General features: G+C 40.7%; 1 protein-coding gene and 1 long non-coding RNA gene across 2 annotated transcripts in view; one reads left to right on the top strand and one right to left on the bottom strand.

Moving 5' to 3' along the window:
• Window positions 1-1108: 1108 nt before the first annotated feature.
• The window catches only part of plch2a (phospholipase C, eta 2a), a 242407-nt gene continuing 216471 nt past the window's right edge, over window positions 1109-27044 (bottom strand). Inside the window, exons 15-22 of the mRNA XM_062998522.1 lie at window positions 24089-24268; window positions 23695-23802; window positions 22007-22131; window positions 19884-19968; window positions 19574-19720; window positions 18578-18657; window positions 6444-6777; window positions 1109-2702 (exon numbers count right to left, since the gene is read on the bottom strand). Of these exons, the coding sequence (XP_062854592.1) occupies window positions 1138-2702; window positions 6444-6777; window positions 18578-18657; window positions 19574-19720; window positions 19884-19968; window positions 22007-22131; window positions 23695-23802; window positions 24089-24268 (2624 nt within the window). The 3' untranslated portion in view covers window positions 1109-1137. The remainder of the gene's footprint in view (window positions 2703-6443; window positions 6778-18577; window positions 18658-19573; window positions 19721-19883; window positions 19969-22006; window positions 22132-23694; window positions 23803-24088; window positions 24269-27044) is intronic.
• On the top strand, window positions 9087-25060 carry LOC134317792 (uncharacterized). Its single transcript, XR_010013271.1, has 4 exons — window positions 9087-9141; window positions 23720-23804; window positions 24062-24224; window positions 24485-25060. It is a non-coding gene; the product is annotated as an uncharacterized LOC134317792 (long non-coding RNA).

Below are 27044 nucleotides of genomic sequence, written 5' to 3'. Positions count from 1 at the left end.
ACGACGTCTTGAAGGCAGCATATGTTGCTCTAAGATCTCAATGTACTTTTCTGCATTAATGCTGCCATCACAGAAGTGTAAATGACCTTTGCCAAGGGCACTGACACAGTCCCATACCATGACAGACCCTGGCTTTTGGACTTGTTACTGATAACAGTCCGGATGGTCCTTTTCGTCTTTGGTCCGCAGCACACGGTGTCCATTTTTTCCAAAAAAGACCTGAAATGCTGATTCATCTGACCACAATACACGTTTCCACTGTGTGATGGTCCATCCTAGATGCCTCCGAGCCCAGAGAAGTTGCCGTCGCTTCTGGACATGGTTAACATAAGGCTTCTTTTTTGCACAGTAAGTTTTAAGTGGCATTTGTGCATGTAACTCTTTATTGTAGTGCTTGACAAAGGTTTGCCAAAGTAATCCTTCACCCATGTGGTTATATCAGCTATTGTTGTGTGGCGGTTCTTGATGCAGTGACGTCTGAGGGATCGAAGATCACAGGCGTTCAGCTTAAGCTTGCGCTCTTTGCCTTTATGCACTGAAATTCCTCCCAATTCCTTAAATTGTTTAATGATATTATGCACTGTAGAGGGGGAAATATGCAAATCTCTTCCAATCTTTCTTTGAGGTTCATTGTTTTTAAACATTTAAATAATTTTCTCACACAATTGTTGACAAACTGGAGATTATCTGATCATCTTTGCTCATCAAAGATTCAGCCTTTCCTGGATGCTGCTTTTGAACCAAACCATAATTACAGTCACCTGTTCACATCACCTATTTGTAATCACATTATTATTTAGTTTTTCTACCTCATTACTAGCCCTAAATTGCCCCCGTCTCCAGTTGAGCAGATAAAACATGAAATATCTTGGGTTGAATCTGTCTGCAATCAAATAAAAGTCAAAGTAAATGTAAGGAACACTGTGTTTTTATTTTATTTGCATTTTCCATACTGTCCCAACTTTTTCTGATTTATTGATTGCAGTATCCCACACTGAAACCCATTTAAGCAACCAAAAAATTAGGGTTTCCCACAGTTGGAGTGCATTTTGAAAACTTAAGATCGTTACTGGGCCCTCTTAAGTTATTCATATAGACTTTGCCTTTCTGCAGAATCGTCTGCATTTAATTTCCCTGTCAAAGACGGAGCATGAAAAAGACATCGTTGTCTGGACTGAGGGGACTCTGCTGGGGCGGTCCTGGAGGAAGCTGGCTCAGCAGGTCTAGGCTTGTACAGGGGCTGCGTGGGATGCTGCAGGCTCCCTCTGGGATTCCCCGTTCCTCGATTGGACTGCTGAATGTCCTGAGGAGGCCTTGGAGACGCTGCCTCTCCTGGGCCTGTCTGGCACGGTTCGCTATGTAGCGCACCCGGCTCTGACTGCGTGATGAACTTCTCCTTAGTGGTGGGGACTCTTCTTGCTCATCCTCTTTCTCCTCAGCTGTTTGGTCATGCTGACCGGATTCGAAATCCTTGCTGGTCAGTGGCTCCACATCTGTGAGTTTCTTCAGCCGCTCTGTCAAATCATCCTGGGACTTCATGGGCGACCTTTGCTGGCGGTTGGGCCTGACCACAAAGCTGCGACTGATGCTGCGATACTTGCTGTCAAAGTTGCACACGATATCGTCTGAGGTAAGGTCACCCAGACTTTTGGACTTGGAACCGTTGTCCATGTCCTTTGGAGAAGAAGTGGTAGCTTTTTTGGGGGATGCAGAGGACTGCTTCAAGCCTTCTATGTACAGCTTGCTCCAGGTGTGACGTCGCTGCATATGCCATTTGGCATCATGCTCACTTCCTAGCTGCCTTGATGGACTCTCATGGACTGGCTCGCACATTTCTCCATCTCGCAGGTTGGGGTTAGATTTGCTTTTGCTGACACAAAGAGCGTTAACGGTGGTTGTGGATACCCGTGGCTGGCAGCCCCAGTTGACCGTTGACCCCTGGGTGTCCTGGCAGTCCCGAGCAGCTCTGAGACAAGTAAGACTCTTTCTGGCTAGGTTGGGCAAGGACAGGTCGATCACAGTGTCATTGGAGGAAATGCTAGATGAGGAGGACACACTGTCTCGGTGGCTGCTTGGGTCCAGCTTGGACCACAGGCGGTCAGTTATGGTAGCATTGATGGAGATCTCCGGCACTGGAGAATGCTCATCGGATGGGCATGCTGACTTTACTTGGCCTTCACTTTTGGCCCTTCGAATGGGTGTCCTAGGATTGGGCTGCAAACTATGTCTTAGATCTTTATCTACCTTAATTCTTGAGGTTTGCATCTTGTGAGGGCTCTGAACTGTGGTCACAGGTGCAGTCACTGTCTTAAGAGCAATATTTCTGACCGCTGGAGACTTTTCTCCCAAATTCATCGCTTCATTTCCTGCTTGTTCTGTCACAGGAGGATTATTGCTCCCAATAGTAAGGGAATTCTTAGTCAGGGAAGTACTGGAATTGTCCTCCCTATATATGCTTTTGGGATTGAGACCACTGGTAGGATCAGGCGGGATGAAATCATCCTTATTTACTTTAACAGCTATATGATTGTCCTCCTTGATAGAAGGTGTTATTGCAGTAGAAAGAGGAGATAAACTAAAAGAGTGGTTGGGATGATGCTGCGAGTTATCCGCCTGATCGAGCATGGGTCGATCCTGAATTTCTTCAGCGATGGATTCAAGGAGGTGCAGAGAGGGACTGGGGCACTGCACTGTGGAATGTTCTGCAGGGAGAAGCAAGAAGAGGTATTAACAATGTTTAAAGGCTTAAATAGAGTTAAAACAGTTACAATTGCACATGACTTCAGGCACTTAATCATGCATCATGCCTTTAAATACAACCGTGTGCATTACATAACATCATGCAGTCAAGAGCAACTTGATGGAACTCCTTTAATGCATAACAACTTTGCAAAAATCATTAATTATCATAAAGGATTATGCACAAATGAAATAATTATGTATATCAAGCAAAGAGAACAATCTGAGAAGACTGCAGTACTTTCAAGAGTAGCAAAAGACACATGATTATGGCAATTAAGTTTACCTGGCTATGATCAGCCCATCAGTTTTGCACTAAGAAGGAAAGCATGCAAGAAGGAAGGAACACATGGGTAGTTTAGTAAGAGCAGAAGGACCTGAAACAGTAGAGGTGCAAATATTCAAGACAAAGCTTGCTAACAGGTTGTACAGTTCATTACATTCTCTATGTCACTTGTGCCACTATCATTGGCTACATAGGTTGCAACACACTTAAATCTTCCTACGCTGCTCACATTGGCGCCACTACCATACAGTGGGTCACTGTTGTAGCAGGGACAAGATGATGGTCAATTTGACTTTCCCTTCCTTAGACACAGCCAACCGTATATGTAGAACGTGCAACCAGGCCACTGGCACTGCTAAGAGTCAAACTGATTCTGCCTTTGCAGAATTTCGACCATATTCCATGTAAAGTCAAGTAAATGTCTGCCAGTCAATGGCCCGGCAGTGCAAGACCAGATGGAAAGAATAACAAGATCAGCATTTACCACAGTCTTGTGGTTTTGGTAAACCTAACTCTAAAATACTCTGGAATTAATACTTCACTATATACAACCCCGAATCGGAAAAAGTTGGGACAGGATGGAAAATGTAAATAATAAAAAACACAGAGGTCCTTATATTTACTTTGACTTATTTGATTGCAGACAAAATGAACCTGAGATATTTCATGTTTTATCTGCTCAACTTCATTTCATTTATTAATAAACATCCATTCCTGTATTTCAGGTCTGCAACACATTCCAAGAAAGTTGGGACAGTAAAGCTTTTACCTCTTTGTAATGTTGCCATTTCTTTTCACCACACTTAAAAGAAGTTTTGGCACTGAGGATACCAAGCGATTTATTGTTTTAGGTTTTATTTTGTCCCCGAGGTACCTGTATCCTCTTCTTCCGCAGTCATGCCTTTGTAATGTGTGCAGCATGTGGTTTTGCATTGTCTTGTTGAAAAATGCATGGACGTCCCTGGAAAAGATGATGTTCTGAAGGCAAATGTTGCTCTAAGATATCAGTGTACTTTTCTGCATTAATGCTGCCATCACAGAAGTGTAAATGACCTTTGCCAAGGGCACTGACACAGCCCCATACCATGACAGACCCTGGCTTTTGGACTTGTTGCTGATAACAGTCTGGATGGTCTTCTTTGGTCTGGAGCACACGGCGTCCATTTTTTCCAAAAAAGACCTGCAATGCTGATTCATCTGACCACAATATATGTTTCCACTAAAGTCAACGCCGCTTCTGGACATGGTTAACATAAGGCTTCTGTTTTTGCACAGTAAAGTGTTAAGTGGCATTTGTGCATGTAACTCTGTATTGTAGTGCTTGACAAAGGTTTGCCAAAGTAATCCCTCACCCATGTGGTTATATCAGCTATTGTTGAGTGGCGGTTCTTGATGCAGTGCCGTCTGAGGATCGAACATTACGTTCAGCTTCGCCCTTGGCCTTTACGCACTGAAATTCCTCTCGATTCCTTGAATGGTTTAATGATATTATGCACTGTAGAGGGAGAAATATGCAAATCCCTTCCAATCTTTCTTTGAGGTTCATTGTTTTTAAACATTTCAATAATTTTGTCACACATTTGTTGACAAACTGGAGATCATCTGATCATCTTTGCTCATCAAAGACTCAGCCATTCCTGGATGCTGCTTTTGTACCAAACCATGATTACAATCACCTGTTTGGAATCACATCATTATTTATTTTTTTCACCTCATTACTAGCCTTACATTTCCCCCATCCCAACTTTTTTAGAAATATGTTGCAGGCCTGAAATGCAGGAATGGAGGTAAATTACTGATAAATGAAATTAAGTTGAACAGATAAAACATGAAATATCTCAGGTTCATCCTGTCTGCAATCAAATAAACGTCAAAGTAAATGTAAGAAACACTGCATTTTTATTTTATTTACATTTTCCATAATGTCCCAACTTTTTCTGATTTGGGGTTGTACTTTAGGTCTAGGGGCAAGCTAGTGGGGGATACAGTGGGGAGTTATGTATGATCTACTAAAGCTTGCTACCACAATTACAATTACAGGTAGACTATAGTATAGGTTTTACCATTTATGGTAAACGAAGACTGTAACCAAACTGCAACATCAGAGATGTTCTTTGCTCTTAGAGCCAATTTTAAAAGCACTTAATAAGGACTTTTTGTTTGTTCAAACTAAGTACACTATATGGCCCAAAATATGTGGACACCTGTCCTAGATATTGAGTCAAAGCAAGGTCTAAAAAAAATTGCTTTGATGAGTTTGGCGTTGAAGACACTTTAATAGCCTGCACAGGTCCCGGACACCAACCCCAATGATCATCATCGTGAAGAATAAAAATGTTACCTAAGAGCCAGGTCAACATCATTGACTCTTTTTTGACTGACTGTCTGTTCCCAAAGACACCTTAAATTCTTGTGGAAAGTCTTCCTTGTAGAGTCAAGCTGTAAAGGTAATAAGCTTATGGCCAGTTGTCCACATAATTTTGAAATTTTCATGTATCGTCTTGCCCAAACTGCTATCTTTTGATGGGAGCAAAGGGATCTACTACAGGTTTGTGGATCCACTAGGGCACTCTAACCAACTAGATTCCTCCAGGAACCAACTATGGTTCCAACTTACCAGTGAAGAACAAGGGGGATTTACTGCGAATTTCCTCCATTTTGTGGGCAAACAGGGTGCTCATCTCCCGTTGCAGTGTCCCCACATCTCGTTTCGGCTTGTCCATCAGGTGCGATGGAGCTACAGGAATCATGTCCAGACTGTCCAGACTGCTGCAGCTGCTCCAGTTTGTTTCAGAAAGGACCCTGGAGTTGCTGCCATCATTGGTCGGCACAAGGTGCTGGCTGCACGGGTTTGTTTTGCGGCTTGGAATGGGCGAAGCTGGTGTGGATGGTGGCTGAAGATGTCTGCGAGGTACATTGCAAGATTGAATGCTTCTGGCTGAGACATCCTGAGCAGGACTGGCCAAAATTTCCACAGTGTTTTCAGTATTTGGTTGAGTTCTGGGCATTGGTGTAGGCTTGAAGGACTGAACTTCAGGCTGAGGTTGAGGCTTGGGTTGCTTTGGTTTGAGCAGTTCTTGATTACTTGGGATGCTCCCAGGCTGGACTTTACGGGAACAATTTGGAGAGCAAGGCACCCTCCATGCTCTTGGAGTAGCAAATCCACATAGCTTGGAATCGTGGTTTACTTTTCTCTCAAATTTGGGACTTTCCTTTGACCCAATCATACATTTCAGGCAATTTGATTTCATTCCTAGACGCCCAGAGCTGCAGACGGTGACAGAAGCAAAAACACCCTGCTTCTCCTCCAAGGGGTCCTTCAACCTAAACCTGTTGGCTCTTCTCAGAGGCTCGCTCATGTTCCCCCTGTTGTAAAAAGCTTTGGCCCACGGCTCAGAATGGTCAGATCCAACCTTACCTGTAGCGTTATCCAGATGGAGTTGCCCGTTGGTGCCGTGCTCCCACGGTCGCGCAGATGCTGCCATGTCCCCGTTGGTGTGGGCAGCTGGGCCCTCCTCTGACTCGCGCTCTGAGCTTGCCCCCTCTGAGCTGAAGTCTTTGGTGTCGATGGAGATCTCAGGAAAGCCACGCTTAACTTTGGGCTGGCCCTTGGTGGGGGCGCTGGCCGTGCGACGAAGCAGGTGGGCTCCAAATGCGGGCTTACGGCTGTGCAGAGCAGCAGCATGGCTGTCGAGAGATGACTGCTTTGGATTTTTGTGAAACAACCCTTTTATACCGCTGGCTGACCGTACCTACAAAGGAACATTGAGGACAGGCAGTGTTAGTCTTGGGAAAATGAGGGGACAAACAAGACTGACCTGTAGCCTTTAACAAACGTTCTAGGCATTAACTAAACGTGGACTCTAAAACACAAGTAGGCAGAAGTATTGGTGCTTTGTTATCATTTGTAAGTATACTTACTGGGTACTAATGTTTAAAATACATTTAGGTCTTCAATAAGTGATGGATTTAAATGTAAACAAAGAAAATTGACCTAGGCTTACTAATTCCAATTTTTGCAAATTAAGACATATAATACAGTATATTCACAATGAATGTATGTACCATGTTTGGCAATCAATAAATAAAGAAACATTTAAGTTACAATAAAGGTTTTAAGGTCAACTTTCAGACACACCAAAGCTGCGGTCACACTAGATTCACAAATTATTATATATATAAATTTGCATTTCCCCCCAGTTTCCCTCCCAATCTAGTCTTAACCAATTACCAAACCGTATTTCGCTTCCTTTCTACTGCTGCTAACTTCCACTCCAGTCGTGACTAACACACAAGTTCACATAGGGCTCAGTATAACGTCCGGAGAGTCACACACTGATATCCGTTATCCCCCGTCTCTGTGCAGATACTATTGATCAGCCAGCAGAGGTCGTAATTACATCAGTTATAAGGAATCCCCTCTGGCATCCAACACAAGAGATGAGCCAATCAGGTCGGTTTAGGCGCCCAGCCTGCTCATAAGTTAGAGGTGTCAGCTCTGGTATGCTGGTGTTTTACTGCTGTTCCACCTGAGCGCCTACAAATGTCAATATTGTAAATAGACCTACTTTTGGTGTTGTGTAATCAATGGCATGAGGATTATAGTTATGCCCACAAGGGCGAGTGCACGAGGCGTTCACATGGCGCTCAGTATTGCGTATGCAGAGTCACGCACTGATCTCCATTATCCCCTGTCTTTGTTCAGGCATCATTGATCCTAATTACCTCCCCCTCTGCATCCATCCAACCCAATGGATGAGCCAATCATTGTCTAGTTAGGCGCCCAGCCTGCTCATAAATTCTGGTATGCTAGCGTGTTTTAACTGCTGTGCCACCTGAGCGCCTACAAATGTCAATAATGTACATGGAACTACTTTTGGTGTTGTGCAATTAATGGCATGAGGACTATAGCTATGCCCACAATTAAGGGGGGGTCTCTTTGGGATAGTGGGTATTATGGTACTTCACGGGCAAACATCAGTTTTTAATTTGCAATAACAACCTTATTAAGACTAAATAGGACAACTACCCTGCCTTTTTGTAGTCCTTGTAGTACCAAAATGAAGAAAGACCTAACCTTAGCAAAGTGCCATTTGAAATATGATACAATTTAGGTCAAGCTGAAGAAACATGATGCACTGTGGGTCAGGAAGCTGCATTTTTTTAACCTGCACAAGGCGAGTTCACATGGCGCCTCAGTATTGCATATGGAGAGTTACACACTGATCTCCGTTATCCCCCGTCTTTGTGAAGGCATCATTGATCAGCCAGCAGAGGTCCTAATTACCTCCCCTTCGGCATCCAACCCAATGGACGAGCCAATCATTGTCGGTTTAGGCACCCAGCCAGCTCATAAGTTAGAGATGTCAGCTCTGGTATGCTGGTGTTTTACTCACACCTACAAATGTCAATAATGTAAATGGAGCTACTTTTGGTGTTATGTAATCAATGCCATAATGAATATAGTTATGGCCACAAAGGTTTTGGGTTTTTTAGTGGGTATTATGGTACTTTACAGGCAATTCTGTAATATATTATTTTCCCTTTTTCTTTTTTGGTAAGGCTGTATTATTATGACTAAAATTAAAACCCTCTATGTCAGTTTTTAATTTACAATGACAACCTTATTAAGACTAAATACACTATAAAAAATGTTGGGGTTTTTTTTCTACCCAAAAGCCGGTTTGAGGCAGTTGGGTTACCTTGCTGGGTTATTTCTCACTCAAATAACACGGTTGTTGGGTTATTTTCTCAATCCAGCACTTGGGTTACCATGTCCTGTTGCCAATGGCCAAATTCCCTTTAGAATATAAATGTACATTTTTAACGGCCTGTGTTGCCAGATTGGGTGGATTTCATTTGAAACTGGCAGGAAATTGGCTTCAAGGGATCACGACATTGCAAATAAAATTATTTCAAAAGTCACTAATAATTTACAATTACTGATCTGAAAGCAGCAGTTAGTTAGTATGATGTGTTCATAATGAGTATGTTTGGGTGGTTTTCCATATAATTTGGCGGATTTTAAAATACGTTTTGACACTGTAGCAATCTGGCAACCCTGGTAACTGCACAGAAACGGCAGTTTGAAGATTCGCTGCAGCAGCATATTTGAGGTAAGTGTTTCCAGTTTATTTAAATATATAAATGCTCTAAAAATATATGTTTGAAATATTATTAACCCTATGTTTAGCTTAATTTCCTAAAAGTTTTCAGTTTGTCTCTTCAAGTCATGAAAATACTGAAGTTGCTAACATTAGCGATAGATAAAATATCTATCAGTGCAAGAATAAATGGAAATCGTAGCTTGCTGCCTGCCTGCCAACTGGCTAGTTATATGACCAATATAACGAAAGCTAACTTAGCTGTAAAACATGATTTTAGAAGCTAGTTGACATGACCTTACTTAGCTAGCTACAGTGGAGATAAGAATTTACCTCAGGGAAACGTTTGTGAGCATGGGCAAAAGAGTTATATATGTTAAACTACAATATCACTAACATTAATTATTATTTATTTAACAATGTTTCTCACCATAGTCTGTTTATTATTATCTCTTTTTCCTACGTTTGTAACAGTGTGGAACCAACATGGTATAGTATTTGCAGCAACAAGAACAAAGGAAGCCCTTCCTGTTTGTATTATCCTTTAGAGCAGCGTCTCTTATTTAATCATATGCAAATAAGATAGCCAAGCATTTTTTAGCGTGTAGGACAACTGCCATGCTTTTTTTTGTAGTTCTTATAGAACCAAAATGGAGAAAGCCCTAACTTTAGCAGTGTGCTATATGAAATTTGATACAATTTAAGTCAAGCTGACGAAACACAATGCACTGTAGGTCAGGAAGCTGCATTAGATTAGTTTTGCTACTATTGATAAATGAGTCAGCAGGCTTATTAATAACTGACACGTTTGGTTGGAAAGTGAGACAGATTTGCCAGTGTGTTTTTTTATTTTTATTATACCAAAGGACTTGCTTTGGTATAATAAATCTAAAATATTTTTTTATTTTCAAGTAAGCCATAACTAATGTTGCACAAAACCCTGTGCCACAATAGTGTCCTACATCTATTTCCAATCTCCATATCACATTTGGCAAACAACACATTGTGAATGGGGAATTGTTGGCATGACCACAGCTTATGACAGACAGGAATTAGCACAGAAACAGACAGATAAAGACAATATTCTGATTTAAGTTTACACACAATTAATTTATGAGACATACATTTACTTGAGTGTTAACACAGAACTGGTAATACTGAAATGAAAATGGAAGACCAGAGTGAATATGTAATGACTGGACACTTACTTACAAATGCCTTGGATAAAAATGACACTGGGTTATCAGCATTGCTTAAGGTTAAGGAAAAAAGTGTGATTCATTTAGCCCAAAATGATATTCCAACATTTGTTTTGGTAAGGTAACAGCATATCGTTTTTAAAGTACCCGTGAAGTAAAAAAGATAAGATGATATAGATTATATTACATGTATTATTTCACTGTATAAAGAATCTTGAGGTGTTTTGAGAGTCAGGTAGAGGGATTGGGAATTGACTAATAAAATATACACCGATCAGCCATAACATTAAAACCACCTCCTTGTTTCTACACACACTGTCCATTTTATCAGCTCCACTTACCATGTTTGTTTGTTTGTTTATTAGGATTTTAACGTCATGTTTTACACTTTTGGTTACATTCATGACAGGAAACGGTAGTCCACAAGTTCAATATCGAACACAGTCTTGGACAATTAAATATCTCCAATTCACCTCACTTGCATGTCTTTGGACTGTGGGAGGAAACCGGAGCACTCGGAGGAAACCCACGCAGACACGGGGAGAACATGCAAACTCCACACAGAAAGGACCCGGACCGCCCCACCTGGGGATCGAACCCAGGACCTTCTTGCTGTGAGGCGACAGTGCTACCCACTTAGCCACCGTGCCACCCCCACTTACCATGTAGGAGCACTTTGTAGTTCTACAATTACTGACTGTAGTCCATCTGTTTCTCTGCATACCTTTTAACCCTGCTTTCACCCTGTTCTTCAATGGTAAGGACCACCACAGAGCAGGTATTATTTAGGTGGTGGATCATTCTCAGCACTGCAGTAACACTGACATGGTGGTTGTGTGTTAGTGTGTGTTGTGCTGGTATGAGTGGATCAGACACAGCAGCGCCGCTGGAGTTTTTAAATACCATGTCCACTCACTGTCCACTCTGTTAGTTGGTTCACCTTGTAGATGTAAAGTCAGAAACAATCGCTCATCTATTGCTGCTGTTTGAGTTGGTCATCATCTAGGATGCTGCCCATGGGGCGCTGTTGGCTGGATGTTTTTGGTTGGTGGACTATTCTCAGTTCAGCAGTGACATTGAGGTGTTTAAAAACTCCATCAGCGATGCTGTGTCTGATCTACTCATACCAGCACAACACACACTAACACACCATCACCATGTCAGTGTCACTGCAGTGCTGAGAATGATCCACCACCCAAATAATACCTGCTCTGTAGTGGTCCTGGGAGAGTCCTGACCATTGAAGAACAGCATGAAAGAGGGCTAACAAAGCATGTAGAGAAATAGATGGACTACAATCAGTAATTGTAGAACTACAAAGTGCTCCTGTATGGTAAAATAAACAGTGAGTGTAGAAACAAGGAAGTGGTTTTAATGTTATGGCTGATCGGTGTATTTACAAAATAGCATTTTATGTTGAATTACTTGTATTAGCAAAACATTTACATCTGTGAGCAGTGTGAGCTAGTTTTCTAGCTGCTAACATAATTAAGGTCCAGATTTGCATACTGCTTACTAAGTAATGTGTGAGAATACTAACAACACTGTTACTGCACTAAGAATATTTATAATATTTATACATTTAATGCTGTATAAAGTGATGATCTTAAACCGTTTGTCGACGTTTTTGGGCATAAAAAGACTAACCAATGTTCAGGGGTACTTTAAGCACATAGTAGAAGGGTGCATGCAGGAACAAAAACATTCCACCTGCTGGAAAGCAATACACCCAATGTCATTTCATGAACCGTGTTGAAGTAGATCCACTTGAAATGCAACAGTTGGAGTCGAAAGTTTGCATGAACTTGGTGAAAGTATCAATGTCGTGGCAGTCTTGGGATTTTATTGACAGTTAATATCTTGAGTTTTGTGAAAATCTGCTGGGTCGAAACTATCGATAGTGTAAAAAGTGCTATAAAGACAATAAAATATGTTATATGACCTTTTAATTCTGGATTAATTATTTTAAATAAATATAGTTTGTGATTTTTAGGGTTAATTTGACTGCACCTATTAAAACGTCCATGGAACAGTCTCATTTTTTCCAAGGTGAGGTAGAAATATCAAACTGGATGCTTGGATGTATTCCAAGAAGCACTAATAACAGGTCTACTATGATTAAATGCTGCTAGAATATAAGTGACACTGTCCAGTGTTGAACATCTGTAATATCCTGGTTCATAATGGTTGCTTCAACCAGCAGAGGAAGACATGGATCGACACAGAGAACGAAGCTAACCCACGCCCCCTCTGACACGTGGGCAGCAGCCGTATGCATTTTTTCACCTACACTTTGACGAGTGCAGTGCAGCTCAGCATTGTGTACGGAGAGACACACCCTGAGAGCACTCTGTTCTCATCTCTGTGCAGGCGCCATCAATCAGCCAGCAGAGGTAGTAATTGCACCAGTCATGAGAGAGAGACCCCATCTGGCTTAGTCCCGCCCATCTGAACAACAGGTCAATCGTTGTTCATGTGGCCGCTCAGCCTTAGCCAGGAGGCAGAGCTGAGATTCGATACGATGTATTCGAGATCCAGCTCTGGTTCCAGCGTGTGTTTTTACCACTGCGCCACCTGAGCGGCCTTTTCTCCCGACTGCATCACGCTTCCTCTACACTAATGCCCAACCCCGCTCTGATTTGAGGAGAACAAAGCTAACCCACGCCCCCTCCGACACGTGGGCAGCAGCCGTATGCATTTTTTCACCTGCACTAGGCGAGTGCTAATGTGGATCAGCCCTGTGTATGAGACACACACTCTGATCAACGCACTCCTTCCCCGCCAGCCAGCAGAGGTCGTAGTTGCATCAGTTACAAAGATACCCTATCCGGTTTACTACTACCCCACCCCTATATGAACAACAGGCCAAGAGTTGAGATTCGATGCAATGTATTCTAGATCCCAGCTCCAGTGTGCTAGTGTGTGTTTTTACCACTGTGCTACCTGAGCGGCTCCACCAGCATAGTTTTTAAGAACTACAGTTCCCAGCGTCCCAACACTAATCAGCAATCATAATCATTTCTGTCAGCTGTGAGGATGCTTTAAAGCCAGGCTGGTACAGCAGCTCAGTGCTGAGACTTTGCATGTTGTATGACAAAGCCGATGGTAAGGTAAGTTTTAGAGTAAATGATAGATAAAATTTACACTGTCTAGTCACATTATTATGACCACTTCTTACTTTCAACGGCTATGTCATTGTTATTCTCTGGCCCCATGCATCTATGTGGAAGGCACTCAACCGATTTGGGTATGAATCCATCCTGGCTGATCATGTACACCCACACAAGCTGATTATCTTCCTTGGCGACCCTCATGGGACCCTCCAGCAAGACAATGCGACATGTCACACAGCTAGGAATATCAGACATTGATTGGAAGAGCATGACCAAGACTTCCAAGTACTACCCTGGCCCCCTAATTCCCCAGACTTGAACCCAATTGAGCATCTGTGGGATCACCTTGATTTTCGTGTTTGCTCTATGGATCCTTTCTCACACACCCTCCAGTAGCATTTCTTTTTACTTTTGTCAGTTCAAGGGTCTTGAAGGTCACTGGTTCAAGGTCACTGGTTCAAGCCCCACCACTGCCAGGTTGTCACTGTTTAGCCCTTGAGCAATGCCCATAACCCTCAATTGCTTAGACAGTATACTGTCACAGTACTGTAAGTCGCTTTGGAAAAACGCGTCTGCTAAATGCTGAAAATGTAAATACACCGATGAGGCATAACGTTATGACCACCTTCCTAATATTCCTTTTGCTGCCCCATACGCAACAAACTGAGATGAACTGTGTATTCTGACACCTTTCTATCAGAACCAGCATTAAATTCTTCAGCAATTTGAGCTACAGTAGCCCGTCTGTTGGACCAGCTCCCTACGTTTATCAATGAGCCTTGGCCACCCATGACCCTGTCGCTGGTTTACCACTTTTCCTTCCTTCTTTGGACCACTTTTTGATGGATACTGACCACTGCAGACTGGGAACACCCCATAAGAGCCGCAGTCTTGGAGATGCTCTGACCCAATCGTCTAGCCATCACAATTTGGCCCTTGTCAAACTCGCTCAAATCCTTACGCTTGCCCATTTTTCCTGCTTCTAACACATCAACCCAGTGTAATACACTTCACCTGTCATAATGTTATGCCTCGTCGGTGTATAAAACTGTAAATTTTTGTCCCAGCAATTTTCAACAAAACCAACAACAAACATAGAAAATAAATCAGTGGTGTTTCAATCATTTAGTTGCTGAAATTAATAAAATACCAAGGTTGCCAGACATAGCTTTTACAAGTGTATGTAGACTTCAACCTTCAACTGAATCATTAGATGCTACTAATATTGGTCACAAATGTGAGCTGCAACTAGATTTCAAACAAATTAACTGCAATAATAGACAGAAAATATTAAAAACTGGCCTGTCTGCTAATAAAAATATAACTAATACATCTACATCATTCAAAACCTGACAAAACTACATATAATAAAACAAACCCTTGTACTAAATACCACTAAATTAAGTATCATATATATATATATATATATATATATATATATATATATATATATATATATATATATATGGGTACCTGCTAAAATACCACTGAACTAAGTACCATCTAACAGGGCAGAGTATATTAAAGAGACTCTGGTAATTAAATGCTTATAACCAAAATATCTTAATAGTACCTGCTAACCTCCGTCTCTTCATCGTGACAAGACAACAACACACTGAGACTGAACAAGCATGGTCCAATGTCCTCTCTAAGATTACAGCTATGCAGGAACACTGTGCTATAGCTTTCAGATAGAATGCTTAGATAACGCTAACTGGGCACTGGAGTGTATGTTGCAGTTTCAGAATTTCCTGACTTAAGTGAAATAAGAGGAGGCGTCGTCGCCTCTGTAATGCAGCGTCTGATGCTATATCCCCCCCCCCCCCCCCCCACGTGCCTGCAGCGAAGGACACTGACATTGGATCTGCTTAGGGGTCGAATGAGAATGCTGGCGAAGTAAAGGTGGTCACGATTATGTCACAACTCATTCTGACATGAGTTGGAAAGGCTGGATGCTAGCACATGAGGCCGGGCTCGGTCGCTCGCGTTCGATAGGGGGAGGGGAGGAGGGGTCATGTGGCGCATGCAGGGTGCTGATTGCGTCTCACTACACCTGAAAGTTTGAGCGACAGCATCGGGGATCTTAACAATTTCCTGCCTTTAAAGACAGCTTTTGGACTAAGGTGGCTGCACTGGAAGCACAAAGAGAGAGAGATAAAGAGAACGAGAGAGGAGTGAGAGAGAAATAGAGAGAAGGCACATACCAGACAAAGAGGAATACTAAACAAAGACAAACATCTGAAATTATCAGAATATTATTAAGGCAGTTAATAAGAGAAAAGTATTTAGCCTTGTATTTTTTATTTAATACACTTTCATGACATATATCCACTTTAAATGCTCTTATATACGTTAAACAGAGAATAAAAACCCACAAGTAACCTACAAGTAACTACATTTTCATTCTAGTGTCCCAATACTTATCAGCAATCATTGTTATCAGCTGTGAAGACGCTTTAAAGCAGGGGTGTCAAACTCATTTTCACAGAGGGCCTCATCAGCATTATGGTGACCCTCAAAGGGCCGATTGTAACGTATCCTGCTGTGACTGCAGTCGGCCTTTTAAGTCTTGGACAATTTGTTGTTTTTATTGGAAGCTAAATTCTGTGTTTGGTGTCAAAATGCCAAATTTATACTGTATATTTATAATGTACATCTACATTTATATTGTACTCATTTACCACAGACACGGCCTCATAACACAAGAGACGTAGCGGTTTTTCTTCTTTAAGCACAGACTTGTATTAACTTTCCCATCTGTCATTAAATTACCTCCTTCTGCTTTAATTTTCTCTTCTTGTACATGTTGGGATTAGTTGTAAATATTTCTCAACATCACTTGTTTGAAAACCGCCTCAGTTAAACACTGATGTAGAAACACTGCCATCTAGTGGCGGGATGCGGTCACTTTGCGGGTCACAAAATCGGCATGCATTGTGGGAGATGCAGTTTATGTACAATTTTACAGTGTATTTTAAGACAATCATACGTCTTTTAAGCTCTCGCCACATAAGGGCCACATAAAATGACGTGGTGGGCCGGATTTGGCCCGCAAGCCCTGAGTTTGACACGTGCTTTAAAGCCAGGTAGGTACCCGCTTGTTTTCCAGGCTGTGTCTAGTTTTTGACCCCTGGGACCAAAACTGCCCACCTCAATTATAGACATTATATAGGCACAGAGCTTGGGGGTTCTAGGTAATTGAAATTTTTTTGTGATCAGTGATGCTGTCCTTCTGCCTCTCTTGTCCGATCACTCCGATTTTTTGTCAGTGCAGGAGGTGGCCTCATGACTGTGTTACCTCCTAGCTCTTCCCTTTAGTTCTGCTGTAATAATTCATATCACATATTTACTACATTTTCTGTTGTTTACTCTGAGGTGGTTCTGATGGGAACCTGTTTACCCACCTGGGATTGAAGCCTGCAAATTGAGACTTTCGTGCCAACAATGCAGACCTGCCGTGTCTGCACTGAATAATGAAGCTCAAATTGCTTGTTTTTTCCCCTTTTCATTAGTTATAACTTTTAGTTAAAATAAATTTTGTGTATGTATGATTTGTGTAAATTCTATTTATTTAAGTGATTCTCCGGGCCACCCAAGTAGGATGGAGTTCCTTGCTAAGTCTGGCTCCTCTCAAGGTTTCTTCCTGTAATTTTAAGGGAGTTTTTTCTTGCCACTGTCACCCTCAGCTTGCTTAACAGGGGTTTTCGATCTGTCGGCTCTGGATTCTGTAAAGCTGCTTTAAGACAATGTCTATTGTAAAAAGCTCTCTACTAATAAATTTGACTTGATTTGATCTGATTATTGTTGTCCAACAGAGTTCTTTGTTGTCTATTACAGTGGTCCCCAACTACCAGGTACCAGTCCACGGGTCATTTATAACCGGGCTGCACAGAAAGAATAAATAATTAGAGATCCCTACATCAGCAATGAACACAATATTAGGAAGATGGTCATAATGTTATGCCTGATCGATGTATGTGAAATCTTGTTCACGCTTATTAATACACACCTTTGGCTTCTGTACATTTAAAATGGATATTTGCAAGGAAAGAATATTAAATAATTTTTCTCCTCACTGGATGTACGATAACTACAACTTATAGTTTACACAAATAAGGTAATGGTACTACTGTACTTACATGGCCAAAAGTATGTGGACAAATTGCCACGTGCTTGGTGAACATGTCATTCAAAACTAGTGTCATTAATTTAATTTGCTGCTATACCAGCTTCCTTTACTCTGGTAAAGCTTTTAACTAAATTTTGACTTCAGGGATTTTACTCCATTTAGGTCACCAGAGCATTAGAACTGCCTTTAAGTAAGAGCTACAATGAATTCCAAACTGTATAATGGTGTAGATTTACACTCTTATGCTAAAGAACCAGAGGGCAAAGTTTAAAGCAGACAATTCTATAGTATGTCATGAACTAAACACCACAACTCCACTATATTTTACTGATAGCACTATGCAAACAGACAACCTGGATTTGTCTGTTAGACAGATATACACTGATGTTGGTGTGCTATTCATCACTTCAGCCAATGGCAGAAGTTGTAAGCTTGGGATTGTGTGTGGGTGCTCGGACATGAAGCTCCAGACAAACATCTGTTATGCTGATGCTGCTTTCAAATGCAGTTGTGAACTTTACAGTTAGAGAACTTACAGCTGACCAGGGCAGCATAAGTAGGGCGGGGAATATAAAAAAAGATACTTCATGGAAGGGTCACACTATGAATTTGAGCTCTGTCTGAATAACAAAAATAGGGAAAATTCACTGAAGTGTCTACATTTTGGCCATGCAGTATATCCTGTTTATTACATTTTGTCTACATTTAGGTTAAATGTAATGTATTTAAATTCTGAAATTGTATTCAGACATCTAAATTTCCATAGGTTTTATTTTTTCTCTTTTGTAAAATCCTACAAAATGCTATTAACAACTCATTTACTTAATAGGCTTAATTTAAAGGCACTTTATGCTAAAGATAACATACAGTATGCTATATAATATAGAATTTCTTTATAGAAACACATAACAAACAGAACATAATACAGCAATAGTCATGACAAAGGTTGGTATGAACATCCACCACTAATACAAGTAAATGTTCCTGTACGTACGTTGTGTACCTACCTTACCAGTGATGTCACTCACAGCCACGTGAATGAAAATGGATGCCTCCTCCATTCCTTCTAAATACACATGACGGTAACCTAATTGACAAAACCAACAACTGGTCAAGAAAATAAATCCAATTACAAGCTTGTATTAAAGTAATATAGGACAAGTATAGTATTTTAATATAGTATTAAAATAATGCAGGGCAAATTGCATCAGTAAAGGCAAATTACACTGTTTTAGTATTGGTAGTAATTTTGTTTACTCATAATGACATGTTTTATGCAGTTGATGATCACCTCAAGGTAAGGGGTTCAAGTTCCCTGGGAATTTTTGGGAACATTTGGCAAGAAGGTTCAGTATCCTGACTGCCATTGAGCATAACAGGCCGAACGGATTGGCCTGTTGGCGATGCTCAATCAGAGAATTAAGCATTTTGGACCATATCATGTGATCTCACAATTCTATATGTGATTTCTGCTGGGGTCAATGAAAATCTGGACCTTAAAACACCTGTTAACACTCTTATTCATGTACATATTCTAGTTTGACCTAAATAATAACAGTAGAAGAAGAATGCCCTGCTTGTTTGGATGGCGCCCTTGGAACAGACAGGGCTGTGGGCCTTGCTCAAGAACCCAACAGTGGCTGCATAGCAGAGTCTACCACTACCACTGTCCCTAATTAAAGGGTTGCTCAAGGGCCCACCAGTAGTGGGACTTGAACCAGTAGCTACTGATTACTAGTACAGTACCTTAACTGCTGAGCTATTGGTCTTTATGGACCAATAGTCACCATATGATAATCAGACAGGACTTGGCTATCATAAACAAATGTCATCAACACCTTGATGGATTCTCAAGAAACTGAAGATGTGCCAATTGACAATTAAAATCTGTAAATTCTCTGATGCCCTGATTTAAAGAATAAATATAAACACCATAGCCTGTCACAAACAAACAAACAAGTCTATGTCCACTTAAAAATAAACAGTGTAAAGTATTGAACTACCTGGCATCATGCTGTTGAAGGCGATGGTCCTCTGACCAATGAAATCTTGGCCAATGGGGTCATGATCCCAAACCAAGAAGCGCACAAGTGAAATCTTGGGCATGTGGACAGTGAAGACCAAGGTCTCCTCCCACATGGGGTTAAACCCTGGAATAATTGAGGATAGAAAGAGAAAGTGCAATACAGATGTGAGTAATAGTGTCAAAGAAAGATCAGGTTGGTTAGTCTATGTGAGTCACGGTGAAGAATCAGTACAACCAATCACATGTTAGGCAGCAATATGCTTATTATTATTTAGCTCATCACTCACCGTTGTCATCCACAACTCTGGTCTGCTCCTTACAGCAGTCTACTGGTAAGCCAATGATCTCCACCTCCACAAATGGGTCAATTATCTACAAACACACAACAGTCATATAGATGTTTCATTTTCTTAACCAATTTGTAGTACATCTGAGTTCACAAACTACACCACTACAGAGTAGGTATTATTTGGGTGGTGGATCATTCTCAGCACTGCAGTGACACTGACATGGTGGTGGTGTCACCCTGTGGTCAGCATCACTAACACACCACCACCATGTCAGTGTCACTGCAGTGCTGAGAATGATCCACCACCCAAATAATACCTACTCTGTAGTGGTCGTGGGAGAGTCGTGACCATTGAAGAACAGCATGAAAGGGTGGTAACAAAGCATGCAGAGAAACAGATGGCCTACAGTCAGTAATCGTAGAACTACAAAGTGCTTCTATATGGTAAGTGGAGCTGATAAAATGGACAGTGAGTGTAGAAACAAGGAGGTGGTTTTAATGTTATGGCACTGTTGGGCCTCTGAGCAAGGATCTTTACCCTCATGGCCCAGGGGTGTTGTATGATGTCTGACCCTGCATTTGGACTGCATTCCACCGAACACATTTGGGATTAATTAAAATGTCAATTGCATGCTGGGCCTTCGGTTCCAGAGCTCAAAAATTTTCTTTGACTAAATGGGAACACATTTCCACAGACATAGTTCAAAATTAGTTCACTTCTAAGAGGTGAACAGTGGCTGCAAATGTATTAACTGAAACAAGCTAATTGTTTGAATGATGCAGCCCGTGCCCAGTGTGGATTCATCTATGGTGCTTATAAAGTGCCGTCCAGGGCAGTTGCACTGTGACGGCTGGAAGGCATCTCAACACTGGCTGAGATCCTTGGAGAGAAGATCATAGAATGTCAGTATATGAATCGGAGGAAACAAAAGTACCGGTACTTTATCGACACCGTGAGCCAGTGACAAGGGGGCCAGCAAAGCCGCCATATAAAGGCTGGAATGAAGGCTGATTAAAGAAAACCTAGCTCTTAACAACTCCATGCCCCCTGCTAGCCATAATGGCATAGAAGGTGGGCATTATTCTGTAACCCATGCCCTTTGTCGATCTCCACAGCAGGTGGACCTGTTATACATATAGTAATAATGACGCTTTTATCATGCTTAATGGTGCTGTCATACCAATAAGCTGTTTATCAATTTTCCTAGCTCTTTTTTTCTAGTTTTGTATTTATTTTTATATGAATCGGAGTAAACAAAAGTTCCGGTACTGTATGGACACCGTGAGCCAGTAACAAGGGGGCCAGCAAAGCCGGACTTATAAAAGGCTGCTCCAGGTGGAGTGAATTGATGCTGATGAGGCGCAGAGACTGTCTGATTATAGGAAACACTGCTGAGAGCCCTTAGCACCTCTATGCTAGCCGTAATGGCATAGCAGATGGGCATGATTCTGTGACCCATGCCCTCTGCCGATCTCCACAGCAGGTGGACCTGTTGTACATATACAGTACTAATGATGCTTTTATTATGCTTAATGGTGCTGTCGTACCAATAAGCTGTTTATCAATTTTCCTAGCGCTTGTTTTCAGTTTTTTATTTATTTTTATATGAATCGGAGTAAACAAAATTACCGGTACTTTATGGACACCATGAGCCAGTGACAAGGGGTCAGCAAAGCTGGCATATAAAAGGCTGATGAGGCTGATGAAAACTGATGAGGCGCAGAGACTGTCTGATTGTAGAAAACACTGCTGAGAGCCCTCAGCACCTCCATGCCCCCTGCTAGCCATAATGGCATAGCAGATGGGCATGACTCTACGACTCATTCTACAACAGATTTTAGCCAGTCAAGCCCCAAGAGCTTTTTAAGTAGACTGTTTAATGGAAAACGTGCTAGCAAATGTTATTGTTTTAAATTTTTCCTACTAGATCTATCTTTTCAGCTTAAGGACTTAGTCACTAAATGTGGCCTATAGTGACTCTATTAATATAGTTAAAATGCTACATATAAAGAAAAGGAACATATACAATTATAAAGAAGAATTATAAATAAGTACATATTAATAGAAAAGTAAGAAAGGTAAAAAAGAAGGTGTATGTTATTTGGTGCAGCCTCGGTCACCTCGCCTCGGTCTCCAAGCATGGAATCTTTGGGTTTGGGCAGCTGCTGCCCACTGATAATTTTTAGCACCAGCTGTTTCCTCATCTGTCCTGGCAACGGGTCCTCCAGCATCGGGTTAAAAGGACCTGCCATCAAAAAAAAAAGTAAATAAATAAAATACACCCTTACATGAAAACATTTACCTCAAAATACAATTAAACATAACAATATTTTTTATGTTTAATAATTTTTAAATAATAATGTAATACATTTTCAAACAATGGCACTAAAACAGCTTTTTGATAGAACTTTTTTCTGTTATTCAGATGAATGTCTTTGAACACAGATTAGGTTGGAGTGCATTATTCTTAATGTAATTGTGCAATGTGATGTGTCAACCACTGACCAGAAAAACTGATCTCATAAGGATAAGGATGTATGGGAAACCTGTTAATACGTTCCATTTTAGGCTAATGTAAAATAATTGGGTTGTTTTTGACATTTATACACTGAAAATAACACAAATATAATATAAAAACACTGAAATACAATTAAAACAGTTAATATAAAAATTTAATATAAAACATTAATATAAAAATACAATAAAACCTGCTCTTTACCTTGAATTCTTTATTGTTTTGTTCTTTAAATACAATCACATTAAGCTTTTTTAATGATAAGCATTTTAGGCTCTCTTGGAAAAGCTGATTCTCAGAACCCTGAGCTGTAACACAAGTTTAAAAGTGAAACAGGAGGAAAATACAGCTAAACACAGATACATGTGGAGCTTTCAGAGTGGATTTGATGATTATTCCACACAAATGCAGATTCGTCTCATATTTGCACTTTGACATTTTACCTCAAGCCGAGCGCTGAACAAAGCAGCAGTCGCACACACAGTGAGTTTAAGGGAAATGTTGAGTTTAAGGGTACACATTTCTTGCTGAAGGTGTTGAGTTTCAAAGATTTTGAGTTTAAGGGACGTTGAGTTACAAGGTACCACTGTACATCCACTTTCAATGTATTGGTTCTGGCTAATGAAGCATAAATAAAGATCTAGACCCTAACCATTTTCTATAATTAGAAAAATCAAGCCTTAGGTAACATACAGCATGAGGAGCAAGTGAACTAACATATTTAATATGAATTAAAAAGGGTACTAGTGGCCGAAAGCATGTCAAAATCTGAAACCCGCTTGTTGGATGTCATATTCCAAAATCGTGTGCAGTATTATAGACCCCTCCCAGCAATCATTGTTTCAATACATTCCAAAACTGTTCAGTAGGGTTGGGGTCAGTGATCTGCTGAAGCACAAAACGGTTGCCACAAAGTTTAAAGCATTTAATGTATTAATAGAATTGATTTTATATACCTGTTTATAATTGGTGTAGCTGAAGAACCTGAACTAAATAATTAAAAGGGCTGTCCACATATATTTTGACATATAGTGTATTCGTTCAGGACAGGGGGAATTGTAACATTTACCCTATGTATGTATGTATGTATGTATGTATGTATGTATGTATGTATCTATGTATGTATGTATCTATCTATCTATCTATCTATCTATCTATCTATCTATCTATCTATCTATCTATCTATCTATCTATCTATCTATCTATCTAATCTACTGTATATACAGTGTATATATAGGATATATGTATAGATAAAGGTTAAAGCTCCATTAAAGTGTAAACACAAATCCTTACCTTCACACAAACACTTGGGTTTCAGAGTATAGCCACAGTTGCCATTGTTGTAGAACTTGGCCCTATTCAGCTGAAGAACTCGACCTTCTGACTGGTAGTTCAAAGCAACTGTAAGTGCACACACGCACACGCACACACACACACACACACAATATTAATTTTATTAATATAAACTAATCTCTTCCTACATAAGGCAGAGCTCATAGAATCACAGTGATTAAAACATTGTTTAACAAATCACACACTACCATACTACAAACCCATTTTATGAAAAGTTTACACATTTACTGCAGTAAAATGAAGAATTCTTACAATTTGTTAATTATAACTCTACAATTATAACTCTGGGCTTTCACCCAAATATCAGGTTTGTCATTGCCCAGTGGCTGCATACCCAGATGACATCCAGCGTTCCAGAAGGGCTGAGGGTTGAAGTTGCTCGAATCCACACGGTATGATGAGGGGTAGACGCGCGACAGCTGCCGCTGGTTGAAGCGCACAAACTGTGCTGGCTTCTGCTGGATCAGCTGGTGAGCTTTGGTCTCGCTGAGGGATGATACCAGCCAGCTGCTGCCTCCTGCCACCAAAGCACAATAAACTATTGGTGTTTTGCATTAATCAGAATATGTTTTAATGAGCTAGTAAACAACTGGAGGTGCAATTTTTGTATGTTTATATACACAACATTCTGTAACAGACCAGTGATTCCCAAACCTTTAATGATAAGCATCCCTATTATTTTGTTTTTTATATATTTTTCTTTATTTTCTCCCCTTTTTCTTCCTTTCAGCGCGTCCAATGCCGATTCCCGCTCTGATTGAGGAGAACGAAGCTAACCCATGCATTTTGTCACCCCCACTTTGCCGAGTGTAATGCAGATCAGCACTGTGAACGGAGAGACACACCCTGACAGCACTCTTATCCCATCTCTGTACAGGCGCCATCAATCAGCCAGCAGAGGTCATAATTGCATTAGTTATGAGAGAGACCCTATCCGTCTTTAATATCCCACCCCTATCCGAACAACAGGCCAATTGTTGTTTGTGTGACCGCTCAGCCTCAGTCGGCAAGGCAGAGCTGAGGTTCGATACAATGTATTCGAGATCCAGCTATGGTTGCAGCATGTTTTTACCGCTGCGCCACCTGAGCGGCCATAACATCGGTTCATTGTTAAAGTATTTGAAGTGTGACATTGTATCAAATTGTTGTTCTTGTTAGCATATGACTATTAAACTGTATTTTTTCAAAAATGAGTGACCATGAAGTTTGTGAACCTGGTTGCAGTGCCAGAAGTGACACGCCTCCCCCCCAAAAGGCGAAACTTTCAACAACCAGTGGTTATCAGACCCATATTTAAAAGACTGGATAAGGCCGGACAGCAGTAACCGCTATGCCATAGTGTGACTGAAATTACATATGGAATAAAAGACACTGAATGTTGACGAAATTGAAGTTGTGGATGCTGTTGACGTCGACAAATGATTTTACGAAACTATTTGTCATAAGGAAACATGCAGTTGTTAGTTCTGAGGTTTGAACTTAGTTTCCTTTATCTGGTTTTTTTTTTTACATAAGAAATCGGGCGGCACGGTGGCTAAGTGGGTAGCACTGTCGCCTCACAGCAAGAAGGTCCTGGGTTCAATCCCCAGGTCCGGGTCCTTTCTGTGTGGAGTTTGCATGTTCTCCCCGTGTCCACGTGGGTTTCCTCCCACAGTCAATTGGAGATACTAAATTGTCCATGACTGTGTTTGATATAACCTTGTGAACTGATGAATCTTGAGTAACTACCGTTCCTGTCATGAATGTAACAAAAGTGTAAAACATGACGTTAAAATCCTAACAAACAAACATAAGAAATCTGGGCTGATTTTCCAGTCCAGTTGTAACACTGGTCGCGGCAGACGTGCGCAAACTGCGGGAACTCCAAATCCCAGTCAGACCAGCGCGAATCAGACGCAATAGGCTACAGCTGCGACATTTCTCTTCTCAATAAAGCGCTATCAGAGAGAGCGGTGACGTCAGCGGTGACGTTCAGCTCGGCGGTGTTCCAATAACACTCGTTAGGAAAAGCCGGTAACGTCAAGCCGCATAGCGGGGCGACAGTAGGGCATTGCCCGAGGTAATTTCTACCGTTAGGGAAAGAGAGAAAGGAATGAAATGAATGGAATGAATGAAAAGAAAGAAAGCGGGGTGACGGTAGGGCATTGTCTGAGGATAAAGAGTAGAAAGAAAGAAATGAAAAAGAAATGAAATGAATGAATGAAAGAAATCAAAGAAATGAAAGGAATGAATGAATGAAAGAAGAATGAAATGAATGAATGAAAAGAAAGAAATGAAAGGAAGAAAATGAAAGAGAAATAAAGAAATAAATGAAAGAATGGAATGAATGAAAGAATAAGAGAAAGAAAGGAAATGAATGAAAGAAATGAAAGGAAGAAAAAGAAATGAAAGAGAAATAAAGAAAGGAATGAAAGAATGGAATGAATAAATTAAATAAAAATAAAAATAAAAAAAGTAATGAAAGAAAGAGAAAGAAGAGAAATGAATGAATGAAAGAAAGGAAAGACGAATGAAAATGAATGAATGAAAAAAAGAAATGTATGAATGTAAAGAAAGAAATAAAAGAGGAAGGAAGGAATGAATGAATGAATGGAAGGAATGAAAGAAAGAAAAAGAAATGAAAAAGAAATAGAAATGAAAGAAAAATGAAAAAGAAATTAAAGGAAGAAAAAGAAATAAAATAGTGAATTAAAGACTTCATTACCAGAAGAGTAGGAATTATACATTTATTATACGTATAAAGCAACAAGAGGACTTTACATCTCTTTCCTAGGTTTAGTGTTTTTCTTTATGGAGTTAAAAAGTTAACCTTTTGTTTGAGTTAGTACTTCCTTAGTTAACTTCCGAGCGCCTTTTTTCATATACACGCACTTTCCCCATCTCTGCCTGTGTTTTCCCTAGTGGTAGCAGTTAAGCACTACTAGGATTTATAAAAACTAAACCTGTCTGATCTGTTTGTGCGTTTGGGTCCAACCACACTCCCCCATGTAACACGCACTAAATCGGGGATATCTAAAATACAGCCCGCGGGCTATTTGTGGCCTGTTATCATTTTGAAAACGGCTTGCAAAGTATTCTGCTTGAACCCTTTGCACTTTGGGTGTCATTATCGTATAAAACAAATCTAAAATGCTTGCCGACTCAAAACATTAATGTTACACCTATGTTAATGTTTCTGAGGCAACTTCCAGGTGCGCTAGGAAGATTTCAGAGGGAATTGGGTATGTTTAATTTAAAGTATAATAATCTTGACATTAGGATTATAAACTGGTGAGTTTGATGATCCCATC

This window comes from Trichomycterus rosablanca, chromosome 7, assembly GCF_030014385.1.
Source record: "Trichomycterus rosablanca isolate fTriRos1 chromosome 7, fTriRos1.hap1, whole genome shotgun sequence".
Taxonomy (NCBI): domain Eukaryota; kingdom Metazoa; phylum Chordata; class Actinopteri; order Siluriformes; family Trichomycteridae; genus Trichomycterus; species Trichomycterus rosablanca.
The sequence above is the reverse complement of the archived record's forward strand: the minus strand, read 5'-3'. Positions and strand labels throughout refer to the sequence as shown.